Below are 19624 nucleotides of genomic sequence, written 5' to 3'. Positions count from 1 at the left end.
GAATGAATCCCCTTTTGAGGAGAAGGTAAAAACTCAGAGCTCGTTTTCAACTTTTTGTTATCTTCCAACCAAATTATCTGACTTCCTGTTGGTCAGAGCTAATGACTGTAAATTAGAAAGTTGTCCGGCTCGAAATGTACAATATATATCCCGAGTTTGGTGACTGCAGATAAAACTAACCCCCCTATTTTGGACAAAAGTGACACACTTCCTGCTGCCAGTTGGTGGCGCTATAACTTTGACTCACAAAAGTCATATCCATGTGATCGGCTTCTTACAACGAACACACAGCTGAAGTTTCATCAAAATGAATTAATGTATGCAAAAGTTATAACACACTTCCTGTTTCCCTTTTCTCGCCATAAATTTGTCTCTTCGCCACGGCCAAACCGTTTGAGATATCAAAAAGTTGCTAGCAATTTAGCATTCTCAGTGTCTTGACTTCATGATGACCGAGTTTGGTGCTGATCGGGTGAATCGTCTAGGAGGAGTATCGCAAATTCCAGAGCATGCGTTTTCCGAACAACCCATTATAGCTCACTTCCTGTTGGGCGAAGCTTATGACTATGAGTGCGGAAGTTGTTCGGCCCGATGAGATCTATAAGTGTACCAAGTTTCATACATGTACGTGCAAGTGTGTTTAATATATAGACCCTGTTTTTCAAGGGGGCGCTGTTGAGCACCCCTGCCACGCCCGGGTCAAAGGCCTCTGCCAGACCCTGTTGGCCGCGCATTCCGATGCGTGTGCAAAGTTTCAAGAGTTTTCGAGCACGTTAAGTGCCCCAAAAATGCCCAAAAGGCGAAAAGATAATAATAATAATAATAATAATAATAATAATAATAATCCTTAGAAGAACAATAGGGCTCTGCGCCCTTTCAGGGCTTGGGCCCTAATAATAATAATCCTTAGAAGAACAATAGGGCTCTGCGCCCTTTCAGGGCTTGGGCCCTAATAATCCTTAGAAGAACAATAGGGCTCTGCGCCCTTTCAGGGCTTGGGCCCTAATAATAATCCTTAGAAGAACAATAGGGCTCTTCGCCCTTTCAGGGCTTGGGCCCTAATAACGAGCAGCGATGACGGGCCCAAGCCGGGGGCACCGCCACCCCGGTGGCATCAGCTTAACTGTGCACAGCATGCAATAGGCATTTAATATGGGAAAAAATAAATAATGGGACTATGTCAAATTCATTTGAATTCACCTCATTAACTGCAGCAACTGGTGCTGCTATGACCAGGAACCACAACACTCACATCTCTGAGATCAATTACATTTTATTCTTTAATTTTATGTCAGGTGATGTCAAATGTCAATTTCAAATGAGTGCAGAATACTGTCCAAATGCGGATGTTATATTATCCTTACACTTCTCTTAAAAATAAATTAAGCCAAATCACAGAGACCGCAACAATGATTTTAATATCAGTGTCAGGTAAGAGTAATATGCGTGCATAAAATTTATAGAAGTTTATTATAAACAGCCACTTTTATAAGATCATGTGAATTTTTTTTTTTTATCCATTTGAATTCTATCAATAAATAATTAGTTTAAAGAGGTGTCATACGTGATCTTTGCAAACACAGCGCATGACCTTCTTTAAAGCCCATGTTATAGAAAACAATTAAAAGTATTAGGACATCACTTTCAATTATGTGCAAATGTATTTTTTGCAGCTCAATATATATATAATACATTTTTTAAAACTTATTTTTCACAATAAAGTTATAGATATTGCTGATAGCCTATGATATGAAAGGGTTAAATTATGAAAAAACAAGAGACAAGGTGACACACAGAGTGAGAGAGACCCCCTCCACACACACACACACACACACACACACACACACACACACACACACACACACACACACATAGAGTGATCCTGAGAGAGGGAGAGTGAGGGGGAAGGGGAATGACAGACACAAAATCTAAACAGTGAGAGATCATTGTTTTTATTTCACTGTTTTGCAATAACAACAATAGTTTTATCTTCAAAACAGTGTTCCTAGGTCATATCCAACCTGGTTACTAAATAAGGCTACACTCTCACCTTCTGGTTATTCTATATGCCGGTAGCTCATTGGTTCTCATTTTTGTCCTTAAACAAAAGGCATTAATCTTCTCATTTTTAAGTTACACACACTACTTATTTTTTCCTTTTCTTTTTAAAGACAATTAAATGTGTTTTTTCTTTTGTTAGTAATTTTTTTTATATTTATATATTTTTATTAATAATTATTGGTATTAACACAATTATTTAACTAATTATATAAAACAATATTGTCAATGCCCTACAAATAAACTGGTTTTATACATGATTTTTTTTATTCAAACCCAGAATAATATGTTTAATCCTTTAATGCAGGCCAAAGCATTGAGAGGTAATCTTTTTAGACAGAAGAGTGGCTCTCTCTCTCACACACACACACACACACACACACACACACACACACACACACACACACACACACACACACACACACACACACTGTAGAAATCAGTGGCACGTGTCCCCATGAGTCTGTGTGCATTCAGGTTGAAGTCCCCACCAGGCTAGAAAAAAGAACACACACACACACACACACACACACACACACACACACACACACACACACACACACACACACACACACACACACACACACACACACACACACTAGTAATGCTAAAGTATGCTGCAGGCAACTCTTATCAGTTCAGCCCATCCCCCCCCCCCACCCCACCCCCACACACACACACACACACACACACACTCACTCACTCACTCATGTCTGGTTCACTATCTGTTTGGGGACTCACCATAGACATAATGGTTTTTATGCTGTACTAACCATATTCTGTCCTCCTACACTGCTCCTACCCCAAAACCTACCCATCACACAAAACTTTCTGCATTTTTACATTTTCAAAAGAACTCATTCTGTCTGATTTATAAGCTTTTGTACCCATTGGGAAGTCCCCATGAGTCTGTGTGCATTCAGGTTTAAGTCCCCACCAGGCTAGAAAACCATTCTCACACACACACAGAGGCAAGGTTTTTTGCTTGAAAACTTATACAATATTGCCCTCTACTGGTCATTTAAGTTAGAGCATAAGTGTTGAAAAAAAAAACAAAAAAAAAACAGTGTGATATATAGAATAACCAGCAGGTGGGAGTATAGCCTTATTAATGAACCAGGCACTTGTGTGCTTATTTTATCTTTTTTAGGCTTTTGCTACGGGACCACCGTTTGAGATATCCAATAACCGTTCGCATTTTAGTATCTTCTGTATATTTACTTTATGTTGTCCGAGTTTGGAGGAGATTGAATGAATCGCTTTTGAGGAGAGGGTAAAAACTCAGAGCTCGCTTTCGACTTCTTGTTATCTTCCAACCCTATTTTCTGACTTCCTGTCGGTCACAGCTAATGACTGTAAATTAGAAAGTTGTCCGGCTCGAAATGTACAATATATATACCGAGTTTGGTGAATGTAGATAAAACTAACCCCCCGCTTTGGACAAAAGATGGCGCTACTGAGCCCCTCTACCACGCCCGTTTCTGAATCTTTGCTTGCATCTTCTGGACAGCATGTCTGATGTGTGTGTTGAGTTTCATGCAATTTCAAGCATGTGAAGAGTCTCAAAAACACCAAAATAGATTATTAGACTTTGACACGTTGCCATGACAACAGTTTTTCTAGAATCAGGAATCCATTCATATGTCTATATCTGCCATGTTTTGACATAATACTGATGAAGTTTGAAGTAAATCGGGTGAAAATAAGATGGGGATTTAAAGCATTTTTGAAAGTGACACACTTCCTGCTGCCAGTTGGTGGCGCTATAACTTTGCCTCACAAAAGTCATATCCATGTGATCGGCCTCTTACAACGAACACACAGCTGAAGTTTCATCAAAATGAATTAATGTATGCAAAAGTTATAACACACTTCCTGTTTCCTTTTTCTCGCCCTAAATTCGTCTCTTCGCCACGGCCAAACCGTTTGAGAAATCAGAAAGTTGCTCGCAATTTAGCATCCTCAGTGTCTTGACTTCAGGCTGACCGAGTTTGGTGCTGATCGGGTGAATCGTCTAGGAGGAGTATCGCAAATTCCAGAGCATGCGTTTTCCGAACAACCCATAATAGCTCACTTCCTGTTGGGCTGACGCATAACTTAGAGCACGAAAGTTGTTCGGCCCGATGAGCTCTATATGTGTACCGAGTTTCATATATGTACGTGGAAGTGTGTTTGATTTATAGACCCTGTTTTCAGACCCCACTTTAGGGGGCGCTGTCGAGCCCCCCTGCCACGCCCGGGTCCCAGCCTCAGCCCGGCCCTGATGGCCGCGCATTCTGATGCGTGTGCAAAGTTTCAAGAGTTTTCGAGCATGGGAAGAGCCCCAAAAATGCCCAAATAGTCGGTAAAAAAAATAATAATATATAATAATAATAATAAGAAAAATCCTTAGAAGAACAATAGGGCTCTGCGCCCTTTCAGGGCTTGGGCCCTAATAATAATAATAACAAATAATCCTTAGAAGAACAATAGGGCTCTGCGCCCTTTCAGGGCTTGGGCCCTAATAAAGTCATAGTTTTTGTTATTTTTGGACCAACATGTATTTTTTTCGATGCTTCAAGAGATTCTAACTAACTAACTAACTAACTAACTAACTAACTAACTAACTAACTAACTAACTAACTAACTAACTAACTAACTAACTAACTGATGTCACATATGGACTACTTTGATGATGTTTTTATTTCCTTTTCTGGACATGGACAGTATAGTGTGCCTACATTTAGATACTCTGTCGGACTAAATATAAAATATCTTAACTGTGTTCCGAAGATGAACGGAGGACTTACGGGTGTGGAACAACATTAGGGTGAGTCATTAATGATATCAATTTCATTTTTGGGTGAACTAACCTTTAAGTAACCAACCACCAGCTTATTAACCCAAACCTATCATGTGTTGATGTGCACCATATAATTATTATTAAGATGTTTAGTATATGTTATTTCCAGAGGCAGACAGTACTCAAGTATTTTTACTTTCCAAGTAATTTAGTTTTTCAAGTATGTATGTACTTGTACTTTATGTACTTTATCAGTATTCTTCTTTGGAAAACTTTTTCTTCACAACATTCCAAAACATGATATCATCCTTTTTACTGCTCTACATTTCGGAAATAAAAGTTGTTGTTTTCTAACTTTAAATACTTAATTACATAAAAAATGTAGTGCTGTATACTTTTACTCAAGTACAAGCAAGAAAGTACAACATTTTTAGTGTAATTAAGTATTTAAAGTTAGAAAACAACAACTTTTATTTATGAAATGTAGTGCAGTAAAAAGTATGATAATATATATTATGCTTTGGAATGCAGTGAAGCAAAAGTTTTCTCAAGAAAAACACTGATAAAGTATATACTTAAAAATGTACTTGAGTAGAAAGCAAAAATACTCCACTACTGTTCGCCTCTGGTTATTTCTCATTCATGTTATAGGGGAGTAAATAAATTATTTAAAGTATGGAAATATTAAGATCATTTCTCACCTGTACAGGGGTCACAGGTGTCTGCTGCTCGGGTATATCTGGGAGTGTCCTCCTCTAGCAGTCGATTGGTTACCAGACCACCACAATCTGGGAGATTTTGGAGAACATCACTATCGATTCCCTCCAGACGTCGTGCAATTCGCTCTTTCCTATAAACAGGAGTATTACAATGTTAATAAGGATAATTTACAATCTGGGAAATGAAAACAGTTAATTAATAATTAAAAAAAGTCTCTTATTTTAAAGCTTCAACTACTTGGAATTTAAAATATAGTACCAAAAATATTTTGAAAAATGTATACAAATTAGAAAAACTGTTTCTATTTGGATATATTTTAAAATGCAAATTATTACTGTGATGGCAATTGCCATTGCTCTAGTCTTCAGTGTCACAGGATCTCTCTATAACTTTGGGGTTTGTATGCTACTCTAAATCTGATGAAGAGCATGAAGCTTGAAACGTGTGTGGTGAGAGGAAAATTAAAGTGTTTTTTGGCAATAACAGCATGCAGACGATTTCGTGATTTTGTTATTCTTGCCGAACACCTGCAGGAGCTGAACTTTGGCTGTGCAGGCTTTGTGAGACTGATTTAACTTCTTACCTGTTCATGTCCCAACTCTGACTCGTGCTTATAACCTCAAAACGTTTCCTTAATTCTGAGACTAAAGAGAAAAAGAAAGGCAAAGTGATGGATGGGTAAAAGAATGAGCGACAGAAGAAGGAGGATAAAGAGGCTAAGTCAAACCATTACAAACAGTGAAACATATTGCTCTATATATCATGTATTTGTGCTATTTCTACTCAGAAAATCAGAGCTTACTGTAAACAGTACAGTAAGATGAACAATGTTTCACCCTACATGAGCACAATGTAGAGACTGAATTGTAATCTACTTTTTACATAATTCAGCTTTGCTGTAAATACCAAGTCATGTTGCATGATGTATCTGATGTATTACACTAACCCTGCACAGTCTATTAAGTGTACTGCTATTTCTTTACAATGACACAATTCCAATAATAGTCGAGGTGGCAGAAGTCAGTGTGTCATCTCAAACAAAAGCTGCTTATACTTAAGTCGTCTAACTAGCGAATGGTTGCGTTTTAACAAAAGTTAGCCAATCACAGGTGCATCCACAGTGTGTGTTGTTTCAGCAGTATATGGAAAATGACACTCAACTGTGTCCTGTCACTAGATGACTAGTGAAGTGATTGAGAGGGGACTTATCATGGGCTAAATGTGTACACACGGCACATTTGTTTCTAACAGTGCTTCCTTAGCCTGCTCTCTTTGGGATTCAAAGCAAAGATCCGGGTGGTGCAATAAAAAGGGCAGGATTTCTCTTTCCGTTTCACATAGCCCAGTAAGGCTAAAGTGCATCTTACTGATAATAACTATTTGCTCCGCCTAAAGGCACAGTATGTAATTTGTGTCACTACACTGTAAAAAAATATTGTTTGGGTTAACTTAGAAAAGTAAGTAACTTGGTTGCCTTAAAATTTTGAGTTGATTAAAATAAAAAATTTGAGTTGATACAATGAAGGAAATTGGTTTAGTAAATAGAAACTCAAAATATTATTGTATCTGCAACACATAAATTTGATAAATCATGAAAATAGCACAATTTGGCATGCTTCACTGCGTCAGCACAAATAAAACACACACAATTACCCAATATGCTTACAAAATCTTTACATAATATTTGAATAAAGGTTGTCAATTCTCAAAAATGTTAATTGTAGTAACTCAAATGTTTTATTTCAATGAACTCAATTTTAAGGCAACCAGGTAACTTATTTAAAAAAAATGTTTTACAGTGTAGAGGTCGTATATGCAAAACAATGTCAAAGGCTTAGCTTGATGACATGCAAAACAATAACAGAGTGGGGTGTTAGACTACTACTTCTGCATTTTTTCATAAGACTCAGTGTTGCCATGGTTTCTACGGCAGTAGAAGCAGAAACCGAGGAAAACGCGTACATGATGCAACTGGCATGCGACACACTGAGGAGGGACGTTACGCTGGTTAAAATTGTTAATTTCTCTAGATTTAATCATTGTTGGAAACTTTTGGGATGATGCAAGTGCACAGGTTTGCTAGTGGTTTTTGGACAATTTAATGCAAAAATCTTAAATATTATGCCTTTAATTCTATATAACTATAAAAAATAGAATAAAAAAAATATTCATATTTATCTTATTTCATTTATTTAATTAGATATTTACAATGTATTAAATATAGCAGCATGACTGTTCAGGTTTGTCATGTTTTAAATCAAGTTCCCACTTGGAAAGAGGAGAAGAATAAACAGCAGTGTGAATCTGACATTAGACCGGCCTGATTCTAACAAGCCAGGATTACACAACTCTAAAAGCTGCATGCCAACAGAGTGGATGGGAAACAAACAAACATAAAAAAAAAGTGCACAGCTTTTAGCCTAGATTAACCACCATCATGAGTTTTTCTGAAAGGGGAACATCTACTGGTACCTCTATATTAATTTTAAAAAAAATCAATTAATAAGAGATAGAGAGGGATTTGCATTGTGAGTGTGTGGTCCTAAACCCCTTTGTTATATAGGGAAAATATGTCCCCACAATATGGAATTTTGTTGATTTAGGTAATTGGAAATTTTTTTGGTCCCCATGAGGAAAACTGCTTATAAATCATATTAAGTCATGTTTTTTTGAAAATGTAAAAATACAGAACGTTTTCTGTGATGGGTAGGTTTAGGGGTAGGGGTAGAATATACAGTCTGTACAGTATCAAAATCATTGTCTATGAAATGTCCCCATAAAAAATGAAAACACAAAGCATGTGTGCGTGTGTGCGTGTCAGTCAATGTAAATTGCCACCCACAATTACTTTTATAACAAAAAAAATATTTTTTAGAGCGACTTGATTTCATCCATCAGGTATTCATTGGATGGTGAAAAGTGTTATAAAGTTAGTCAGAAATTGTCTAAATAACCATTTAGCTATATGGCAAATATCCAATAGCCTATAACTGACAATAAAAAAGACAATTAGGGCTGCGCAATATATAGAAATGATCGAAATATCGCAAATGTACATATCGCGATATGCATATCGCAATGGCATGCAATATCTGAATGATTTTAAAAGGCCACTTCAACATTGTGAAAAGTGTACGTTTTAGGTTGATGCATAAAGCAGAGAACAGACTGGCACATGACTACTGTTACTTATGAGACTTGCTTGATGTTAAAAAGAGTTATTATATATAATAAACTTGCGAAAAACAACTACTTGCAGACTCATGCTGTCTGACACGCACCGAAACGTGTGCACAACAAGCGCCTCTCTGAAAGCGTGTGATCCCTTCAGTTCTGTTGCGTGTCTTGTTACACACTCGAACTACTAAATACACACAACAATTTTTTACAGAAATTTTTGCTAAAACACTGCTGGTCACTTTCAGAAGTTGTAGCGATGCTCTTTTCTCAGAAACAATGTGAAACACAAATGTTATCACTCAGTTTTTTTAAATACTTGTTTTAATACAATTTAAATAGATTTTACACACTAATAGCAATATCGTATCGCATATTGAATAACGCATCATTTAACAAGGTATTGCATATCGCATTTTTCTTCAATACTGCACAGCCCTAAAGACAATCATTAAAGTGGAACAAAGTTATTACATTTTGATTAAAGATTATAAAGAGAAACTAAGCCAAAGTTTTTCTCTTGCATAAAAAGCACAATAAATCATTCACAATACGACAAGGAACACGCGCTGAGACAGGACATTTTGCTTTCTTTAAGCATTAGTTTATACATAAATGTTAAAAACATTAAATGATGAATAAAAAAACAATACAATCAGAGACTGACAATGCATACAAGCATATAGAGTGGTGTAGGGATGACATCTAAACCTGGAAGACTAATTTGCCACTAATTCCGTTGAGATTTTCCTATGGAATTTTCTGATGGGATACAATAAGGTCTGTGGTAAACCTAAGTTGACCATTCTTAAATGTTTTGTTATGTAAGAAAATACACACAACGATTTTGAAAACGCATATTTTTAAGCAGTTATGTTTATTTCTGAAAATGTTTGTTTCTAATAAGTAACTAGAGGTGTGTGCAGTTTACGTTATAAAACAAAAATGTCAAAGTATTGTCAATTTACATTTACCACAGGCTTAATTTTACTCATAAATATAAAAAAACCTACTGGTGAATTAGGTTCTGACATCCTCCCTCCACCACTCTTTTAGCTTCATTTATGCAATCCTAAAAGACATTTTTAATGCAAAAATGTTGTTTGGAGCTTACCGGAAGCAGGCTGATCATGCGAGAGCCCCATGCACAAAATCCTGGTCAACCATCTTTTGGACTGGCTTACAGTACAAACACTTTTCAAACACTTCTCTTTTCACACAACTACCACATTTTCAGGGCCAATAAGCAAGACAACTTGCCCAACAACAGGTGGCCCCTAGCAGACCAAATATAGGTCATCAGCACCCCATCCCCCTAGCCCATGTGTCCAGACAATGCAAAGTGAAACAACATACTGTATGTTGTTTCACTTTGCATGAATAAACTTGTGAAAACTTTGATTAAGGCACTATGACCGGTATTACAGACTTTGTTACTTGCTATTTTAGCAGACAGTTGTCATCTAATGTGAATATAAAATGTCTCACGTGAATATATCATCCTAAAATGAAGTGTGCTTAATAACAAGTGATCATTTAATGTTCAAATCATCCTTGGGATTGAACCAGCAACCTTTGTATTAAGATTCTTGACCATTAGGATAACGAGATTAAATTGACTTCTGCACTTTTCTAAGCATGTTACATAATGTGATATATAATAGCCATGATAAAGAACCATGCACCTGAAGTGTTGATGTATTTTGTACTTACCCTTGGGTGTATTTCCCAGCAGACTGACATCTAATTCTTTGTTGGTTCCCTCTTCTTTCTCCTCAAATGAGAACTCTTTCTGGAAGCTAGACAGAATGAAACCAATTTTTAACACATTTTGCATATAATATAACAGAAACAAGAGACCTCAGTTTTGCCTGCTTTAGATGAAACAGCACCTGAAAAGGCTTCTGAATCTTGGCAGACATCTCCCAGTTCCATCCCAAAGAAAATGTGAAATGTAATATCCTTAAGAATTTTCTTTCTAATTTTATATTTTCCTAATCTAATTTAATATTTTCCTGATAGGAAATAAGATCACAGCATACAAGAAAAGGGCAAAAGGGAGAATAAATATCACACATTTATCTAAAAGTGGACACATATCCCAGTGTTCAAGGGGAATACAAAATTTTAAAAAGCATGAAGGACTATGAAACCCAAGTCCTCTTAGTTTTGTTCAAGCCTTATACAAGCCATTTAAAGACTGAGAGTGTGTTGGTGTATATTTTATCCATTTAACTAGCACAGTAAATGAAAACCCAGGTTATATACAGAATCTACAAAATTAATAATAAAAAAATATGGATCTTACCTAAGAGCTCTCCTTTGCAGTTTGGTATTACCAACTTTAGGCGCTGTTTCTCCAGTGAAGCCTGTGCACACAAAAGAAAGCATAACTGTAAAAAGGATGGCTATTAGAAGCTCTCCTGATGTGAATTTGCCGGTTGATAACAGACCCACTACAGAGCGTCCGGTGAGAGACGTTTAACACAGAAGATCAGGTGTACGGGAATAACCCATTTATTGTCACCACAACTCAGTACATCGAATAAATTCTTCTTTGCATGTGTGTGTGTGTTTTTTTGCAGGCACGCACACAACTTTAGCAAATATAAATCGTTACAGTACAGCTCGCATCCCTTTGCATCACTGATCGATCTGACTCAACTTAGTGGGCGGGTGCACTACTCTGCACGTTCTGTTCTGAGCGCTGATTGGCTCGCTGGATGGATGATGTGACAGATGATGCGATTTGGCATACTAATATATATATATCAATATAACCTTCCTGGTGGCCTTTTTTACAGCCGCCCCCAGATTTCCAGAAGGAAATATGTATAATCATAAAAGGCCTATAACCTATACCATTCAAATTAGCTTTAATCTGGTATTGCCGGCAATCTGATTAGGCGTGCAACTGGGCGTGTGTACAACCTGTCCCCCACCTTAACTTGAGCTGTTCTTACTCTGCTGTCTACTCCAGGGAATACCTTTGACACCTGGCCCACTGGCCAGAGTCCCCTGGGCAGTTGGGGGTCAACGATCAGGACGACGGTGCCAACCTGTAGTTCAGATTTTTCATCTTGCCACTTCAGACGGGTCTGCAGGCTGGGAAGGTAGAACCTGATGAAGCGCATCCAGAATTGGTCGGCCAGCACTTGGCTATGGCGCCACCTGCGCCGACTGATAAGTTCAGATTCCGAGTATATTACAGGAGGAAGTGAAGAATCTGGCCGCCCCATCAGAAGGGAGTTTGGTGTGATGGGGTCTAGATCAGAAATGTTAGATGAAGTGTAGCCTAGTGGCTTGGAATTTAAGATCCCTTCGATCTCCACCAACACAGTATACAGTACTTCGAAGGTGACAGACTGGGCACCTAGTGTTGTCCGCAAGGCCTGCTTTAGGGAACGAATCTCTCTTTCCCAGCTGCCACCAAAATGTGGAGAATTAGGAGGGTTGAAGTGGAATTGTATTTGCTGGCTTGCCAACTGCTCTTGCAGTTCTGAGACGATGGCTGCATATGCTTCTTTCAGTTCTCTCTCCCCTCCTTTGAAGTTGGTCCCTTGATCCGATAACAGCTCGAATGGCTTGCCTCGTCTGGCGATAAATCGTCTGAGAGCCATGAGGAATGAATCAGAGTCAAGACTGTGAAGGACGTCGATGTAAACTGCCCGAGTCGTTAGACATTTGAACAGGATGCCCCATTTCTTCTCATTTCTGCGACCTACTTTAACAGTATATGGACCGAAGCAATCCATTCCTGTTGAGTAGAAGGCGGGCTTGAATAAACGTAATCTGGCTGGGGGGAGGTCTGCCATTTTCGGTACCTCTGGATTTCTTCTCCACTTCTGACAGTCCACACAAACACTCTGACACCGTTTGATGGCCTCTCTACCTCGAAGAATCCAATATTTACGCCGAAGCTCGGCAAAGACTCTCTCAGGGCCTGGATGGTGGAGTTTAGTGTCGTAAGTCTGTATGAGCAATTTAGAGACTGGGTGTTTCGGGTCTAGGACAATGGGGTGCACGGTATCCGGATCTAGATAAGGGCTCCAGCGTAGACGACCTCCTACTCTGATCAGCTGAGTCTCATGGTCTAGTTCGGGGGCAAGTGTCTTCAACCGACTGCTTCTGGGAAGTGATTTACCTGCGGTTAACTCCTCCAGCTCCGAGGGGAAGCACTCCCTTTGAGCCTGCTGTAGAATGTGAATTTCTGCTGTTTTGTAGTCATCAGCTGTTGGACTATTGCCTGCCGCCCCATTACAGGCCCTAGACTCTAGTAGTTCTTCGAAAGTCTTATAACGGCTAATGTCAGGGAATGACTGGCTGACTGTGAAGCAGGTAAGGAGGCAGTGAACTGGTTTTCGGAGCTCCTCTTCATTCCCAGCCTCAGGATGTGGGATTTCTGGCCACAGATTTGGAGGATCTTTGAGAAAGGATGGCCCTTGGTACCAATGGCTGTCTTGTCCCAGCCTGCATAGGCTCTTACCCCGTGTTATATCGTCTGCTGGGTTATGAGCTGATGGTACATACCGCCATGTGTGCTGTTCTGTTAGGTCCTGAATCTCTGCGACTCTGGTTCCAACAAACACTTTAAATCGACAAGAGTCTGAATGCAGCCAAGTGAGGACTGTAGTGGAGTCAGTCCACAGAGTGAATTGGTGTATGGGCAGGTTCAATTCCGTTCTGACTACTTTAGCAAGCTGTGCCCCAGTCAGCGCAGCACAGAGTTCAAGCCGAGGGATTGATTGTTGTTTTCTGGGTGCCACTCGTGATCTGGCTGTGAGGAAGGCCACCTCTACCTCACCACGTTGATCCTCTGTGCGGAGGTAAGCAACGGAACCATAAGCCTGCTCAGAGGCATCGCAGAAAACGTGTACCTCTCTCTGACTCAGGTCTGTGTCTCGGATTGGGCTGGTGTAACACCTTTGAAGGACGATGTTTTGCAGGACAGGCAGCTCGTCTACCCACTCTGACCAGTTCTGTAGAAGATCCGCAGGTAAGTGTGGGTCATCCCAGTCTCTTTTCTTATCCCAAAGGTGCTGCACTATGAGCTTGGCTCGAGTAGTGAAGGGAATGAGGTAGCCCAGGGGGTCATACTGACTGGCCACAATTTTGTAAATGGTACGCATGGTTGTCTCAGTGGTTGCAATGGGACGATACTTATAAGAAAGCGTGTCCGTTTGGTGATTCCAGAGAAGCCCAAGAGTAGATTCGTGGGTGTCACTCTGCCCTTGTGAGATCCAAAGTTCGGTGCCATCTGATCTGGCTTCAGGGGGCAAATGGCTTATTGTCGAGAGGTGGTTGCTGGACCACTGCCTCAGGTCGAAACCTCCGTCTGCCAATAAGCTTCTGATTTTGTCAACGAGACTCTTGGCTTCTTCCACTGAGGGGAAGCTCTGCAGACAATTGTCTACATAGAAAGACTTCAGGACAGAATGGCGAACGTCTTCCCCAGGTTGGCTATGATCCAGGACATGCTTTTGTAATGCAAAAACTGCACAGCAGGGGCTGCATGTCGTTCCGAAGGGAAGAACCTGCCATTCATAAACGTTAGGTGGATCCTGTGTCTTTAGGTCCCTCCAGAGGAATCGCAGAAGTGGCCTGTCTTCTGGAAGCAATCTGATCTGGTGGAACATCCCCCGGATATCACTGCTGATGGCAATGGAATGCTCTCTGAATCTGAGCAACACTGCGAGAAGTGAGGGGCCTAACACCGGCCCTGGGAGCAAGAGCTTGTTAAGGTTTTGACCTTGAAATTGAAACGAGCAATTAAACACAACCCTGTTCTTTCCATTGTGTCGGACCAGGTGATGGGGTATGTACCATGTGTTGGTTGAGGATGTTTCTGCACTTTCTTCCACCTTGACTGCATAACCTGCCCGCTCTAGTTTCTGAATCTCCTCAGTGTAGGCAGCTGCTTGCTCTAGATCTTTGGCCAGCCTTTTCTCCATGGCTCGCAGATGAGGGAGAACAGCATTTTTGGGGGCCCTGAGGTCTGGCATGTTCTTAATGCGCAACAGTGGGGTTGCATAGCGCTTAATGCCATCCACCTCTACTCTCTCTGTCTTGCTCTCCAAAATTTCCACTGCTTCCTGGTCATGTCTGGATCTCGTGCTCATCTTTTCACTTTGCCAGGGAAGCACGTCTATCTGCCAGAGTCTCTCCACTTGTTTAAGAAGATCCGTTTCTGGAGGTGCCATTGAGGTGAAAAGACACTGTTGTTCAGTGATCTCCTGTTGCAGATGTTGTACAGGGCCCTGCAAAGTCCAGCCGAGACGAGTCTTGATGGCTGCTGGTCCCCCTGGAGGCCCTAAGCGGATTGGTTCGACTGCTGTAATGAGGTGGGGGTAGTCGGATCCGATGAGCAGGACAGGGCGCACTGCCTCTAAATGGCTCAAAGGAAGCCCTCTGAGGTGGTGGTATTTCTCCCTCAAAGTCTTAACTGGGTGTGAATGTTCAGCAAGACTCAGCTGCTGGGCTGTGAATGCACCCTTTATGTGATAAAGTTTGCGGGGCTGTGACAGGGGGGAGATGTGAAATGACACTGCGGCGCCAGTGAGCATTTGTAATTCCTGCCTAATTGTCCGAAGGGGAAGATCTTCTGGCTGACCTTTTAGGCCCAGCTGTTGGGCAGCATTATGCAGAAGGATAGTCCTCTCTGATCCATCATCCAATATGGCATAAGCCTTCATCTTGTGTGCCCCATTTCTGAGAATGACTTTGACGATCTTCAGAAGAACCTTTCGGCTGGCAGGAGGCTTACGAATGAGAAGTATCTCGTTCATAGTATTCAGGAGGCAGGCATTAGCTGAAGTGCCTTCATGTGGGGGAGGCTTTGGGATGACTGCACTTTTGAAATTGATGCCATGAAGGACCAGTAGGTGGCGGCCGTTACACTGTTTGCAACGCATTTTCAGATTGCACTCTGAAACCTGATGATTCCTCCCACAACGCAAGCATCTGTTGCAGTCCTTTATCCAGTTTAGTTTCTGCTCAACTGTAAGCTGCTTAAAGTTGTTGCAATTGTTAAGGGAGTGTTTATGATGGTCACAGTAAGGGCAGTATGGAGTTGAAGTAGGTTTGTCGGTGGACGAAGTCATCTTTGTCGGTGGAGGTGCTTTATCTGTGCCAAACAGGACGGTGGCACCTTTAGCGAAGGGCTTAGTGTCTCTGATCACATCTCGTGTTCGTACTGGATATCCACGACGACTGGCGCCTACAAACCTTGATGTGTCCTCCTGCACTTGAATTTCGTACTCTAGCCAATCTGACAGATCAAAAAGGGTAGGAATCGGCACTTGGTGAGGATGTGCAAAGCGTCGAAAACTTGACCGAAGGTCATGTGGCAGTTTTCCTAGGAGCCTGGAGACATGAGAGCCACACTGCAACTCAAAGGTGCCTTTCCTTCCTAGTTGCTCTAGCATACCAACAAGGGAACGAACTCTGAGGGCGAAAAGTCGGAAAGCTTTAATGTCCCCACTGGCTATGTTTGGACCATCCATGAGCTCTGCTATACGTTGCAATGCGAGCTGATGAGGCTGACCATATTGCTGATCCAGTGCTGCCATGGTCCTGGTGAATGGTTGTTGTGAATGACTGTAAGAATCAGCGATAAGCAGGGCCTCCTCTAGTTTAAGGTGGTCAGTGAGTATTTGGAATTTAAACCTCTCTGTGGCAGTTGCAGGGAGAATGTTCTCCAGGGCTATCTTGAGCCGTGAGAATTCCCTAGGGTTCGGATGTACAAAGTCTGGAATTGTGGGGGTCGGACCACGGTACATCTGCGCTAGCTCAGGAGGGACTGGGCTGGATGCTCTGCATGGCAAGTAAGAGCGTTGGGCAGATTCTGGCTCATATGATGCATAACAATTTTGTCTGTAGGGCTCCTCAGATCTGGAGTAATAAGTCTTTTCCTCCCTTGTAGCACCCCATTTGGCATGTTCAGAGTGTGACATATGGTGGGGAAGATGTTGCTTTGCTCTGGGTACTGCTATTGGAGCTAGAAAAGACTCAGCACAGTGCCTGGGCTGATCTGACTCAATAGGCCTGAATCGTGATGCTGGCACTGGTGCAAAGGTCTTATCACTCTGTTGTGTTCTCAGAAAACTGCGTGGTGCAGGTTTAGGTCGTGTAGGGGGGACAGGAGGAGAAGACTGTACTACAGGCTGTCGCTGCTCCAGTTGGATCTGTAGCTGTTGCATCTGTCGTTTCAACTGAGAAAGTTCTTGTGAATACTGATCTGTTGACTGTTGAAACGTGTCCCTTTCGTGCTGCATCGTCTGCAAAGTCTGTATCAGATTATCATGGGCAAGGCGTAGATCCCTATTCTCACGCTGGAGTATGCTGGTTTCCCATGGTTCATCTTCAGACCACTGTTGAGGACTTTCAAGCTCTTTGCGCAGTAGTGATGGTTGAGTGGTACCAGCTGCACCTTCCTCTGGTTCTGGGCTAGGAGGCACTGTAGGATGAAACTGAGATTGTGGTGACATGGGTTCAGGAAACAGTCTTGGGAGAGTGAAGCCGCTGAGGTCATATTCTTCATATCGCGCGGGGAGGGCTGTCTTCCTCCTGACACGCACGACCGGCTCATCTTCCCCATACTGTGACATTTTCTGTAGTAAATCTGGATCCGGCTCGAAGGACCATGTAAAAAGGATGGCTATTAGAAGCTCTCCTGATGTGAATTTGCCGGTTGATAACAGACCCACTACAGAGCGTCCGGTGAGAGACGTTTAACACAGAAGATCAGGTGTACGGGAATAACCCATTTATTGTCACCACAACTCAGTACATCGAATAAATTCTTCTTTGCATGTGTGTGTGTGTTTTTTTGCAGGCACGCACACAACTTTAGCAAATATAAATCGTTACAGTACAGCTCGCATCCCTTTGCATCACTGATCGATCTGACTCAACTTAGTGGGCGGGTGCACTACTCTGCACGTTCTGTTCTGAGCGCTGATTGGCTCGCTGGATGGATGATGTGACAGATGATGCGATTTGGCATACTAATATATATATCAATATAACCTTCCTGGTGGCCTTTTTTACAATAACCTTCAGACTACGAACACTCTTGACAGTGACAGGAGTGGTCAGTGAAACGTGTTTCTAAGGCCCCATCTGAAGGGCAGGAACGAAAACAATAGTATCCATTTCATGGATGTCAACATGGTGCTGTGTCCATAGCTGAACAGACTTATTTCTGTACACACAGGTACATCTGTATGCACAGAGTCAATTGCCTGGGCCCATGTGCGGAATGCTGTTTCAACAGTTTTGGTAGTCAAAGTGACTACCATGTAATGCACAAAGTCATGCATCTCCTCTGCACAAAACACTCACAGACCTCCAGAGTGGATTATAGCTATAAAAAGAATGTAGCAATACAGTAATAATGAATTCTGCCTGATACTAAAAAAAAAAAAAGTATTAATTTTACATTAGTGCTGTTAAACGATTAAACCGCAGCCGAAAAGTTTGTGTTTACATAATGTATGTGTGTGTGTACGGTGTATTCATGCATATATACATTTAAGAAAAATGCATTTAATCAAACATTTATATAATATAAATTATATAAATGTACAGCATATACACATGCAAATAGTTTTTAAATATATATAAGCATGTGTGTATGTTGAAATGTACATATAAATAACAACAATAATAATAACAATAATAATACACAGTACACACACATACATTATGTAAACAAACACACTTATTTTGGATGTGATTAATCGCTTGACAGCCATATTTTATATATTATCTATATTTTTACAGTAAATAGATAATATAATCAATAGTATTATTATTACTATAAATAAATAATCAATAATTAAATTAAATTAAATTAAATTAAATTAAATTAAATTAAATTAAAAGTGTTGTGAATATCAAATAAATGATGTGATGCTTACGAAATCAATATAGGGCAAATATTATTAGTTTGAAGTTACCAGAACTCCTTTAAGTGTGTGCGTGTGCGTGTGTGTGTGTGTGTGTGTGTATACAGTGGGTATGGAAAGTATTCAGACCCCCTTACATTTTTCAGTCTTTGTTATATTGAATCCATTTTCTAAAATCATTTAAGTAAATTTATCGTTACACACAGCACCCCATATTGTGAGAAAAACACAGAATTGTTGACATTTTTGCAGATTTATTAAAAAAGAGAAACTGAAATATCACATGGTACTAAGTATTCAGCCCCTTTCCTGTGACACTCATATATTTAACTCAGGTGCTGTCCATTTCTTCTGATCATCCTTGAGATGGTTCTACACCTTCATTTGAGTCCAGCTGTATTTGATTATAATGATTGGGCTTGATTAAGAAAGCCACACATCTGTCTATATAAGACCTTACAGCTCACCGTGCATGTCAGAGCAAATGAGAATCATGAGGTCAAAGGTACTGCCTGAAGAGCTCAGAGACAGAATTGTGGCAAGGCACAGATCTGTCCAAGGTTACCAAAAAAATTCTGCTGCACTTAATGTTCCTAAGAGCACAGTGGCCTCCATAATCCTTAAATGGAAGACATTTGGGATAACCAGAACCCTTCCTAGAGCTGTCCGTCCGGTCAAACTGAGCTATCGAGGTAGAAGAGCCTTGGTGAGAGAGGTAAAGAAGAACCCAGATGCAGTCGGGAGATGGGAGAAAGTTGTAGAAAGTCAACCATCACTGCAGCCTTCCACCAGTCGGGGCTTTATGGTAGAGTGGCCCGACGGAAGCCTCTCCTAAGTGCAAGACACATGAAAGTCCGCATGGAGTTTGTTAAAAAAAAAAAAACCTGAAGGACTCCAAGATGGTGAGAAATAAGATTCTCTGGTCTGATGAGACCAAGATAGAACTTTTTGGCCTTAAAGGGTTAGTTCACCCAAAAAT

General features: G+C 40.7%; 1 protein-coding gene across 18 annotated transcripts in view; it reads right to left on the bottom strand.

Annotated features, from left to right (window-relative positions):
• The window catches only part of svila (supervillin a), a 111390-nt gene that overhangs the window by 64739 nt on the left and 27027 nt on the right, over nucleotides 1-19624 (bottom strand). For all 18 annotated transcript variants that reach the window (XR_010900243.1, XM_067430232.1, XM_067430229.1 and 15 more), the window contains exons 2-5: nucleotides 11046-11106; nucleotides 10451-10536; nucleotides 6144-6204; nucleotides 5542-5690 (exon numbers count right to left, since the gene is read on the bottom strand). Coding sequence is in view for 17 of the 18 variants with exons in the window: in XM_067430232.1 (XP_067286333.1) it covers nucleotides 5542-5690; nucleotides 6144-6204; nucleotides 10451-10536; nucleotides 11046-11106 (357 nt within the window). In the remaining variant the exon portion in view is untranslated. The remainder of the gene's footprint in view (nucleotides 1-5541; nucleotides 5691-6143; nucleotides 6205-10450; nucleotides 10537-11045; nucleotides 11107-19624) is intronic.

The sequence above is a fragment of the Pseudorasbora parva genome, chromosome 21, assembly GCF_024679245.1.
Source record: "Pseudorasbora parva isolate DD20220531a chromosome 21, ASM2467924v1, whole genome shotgun sequence".
NCBI classification, from domain to species: Eukaryota; Metazoa; Chordata; class Actinopteri; order Cypriniformes; family Gobionidae; genus Pseudorasbora; species Pseudorasbora parva.
This window is presented reverse-complemented; position numbering and strand designations above follow the sequence as displayed.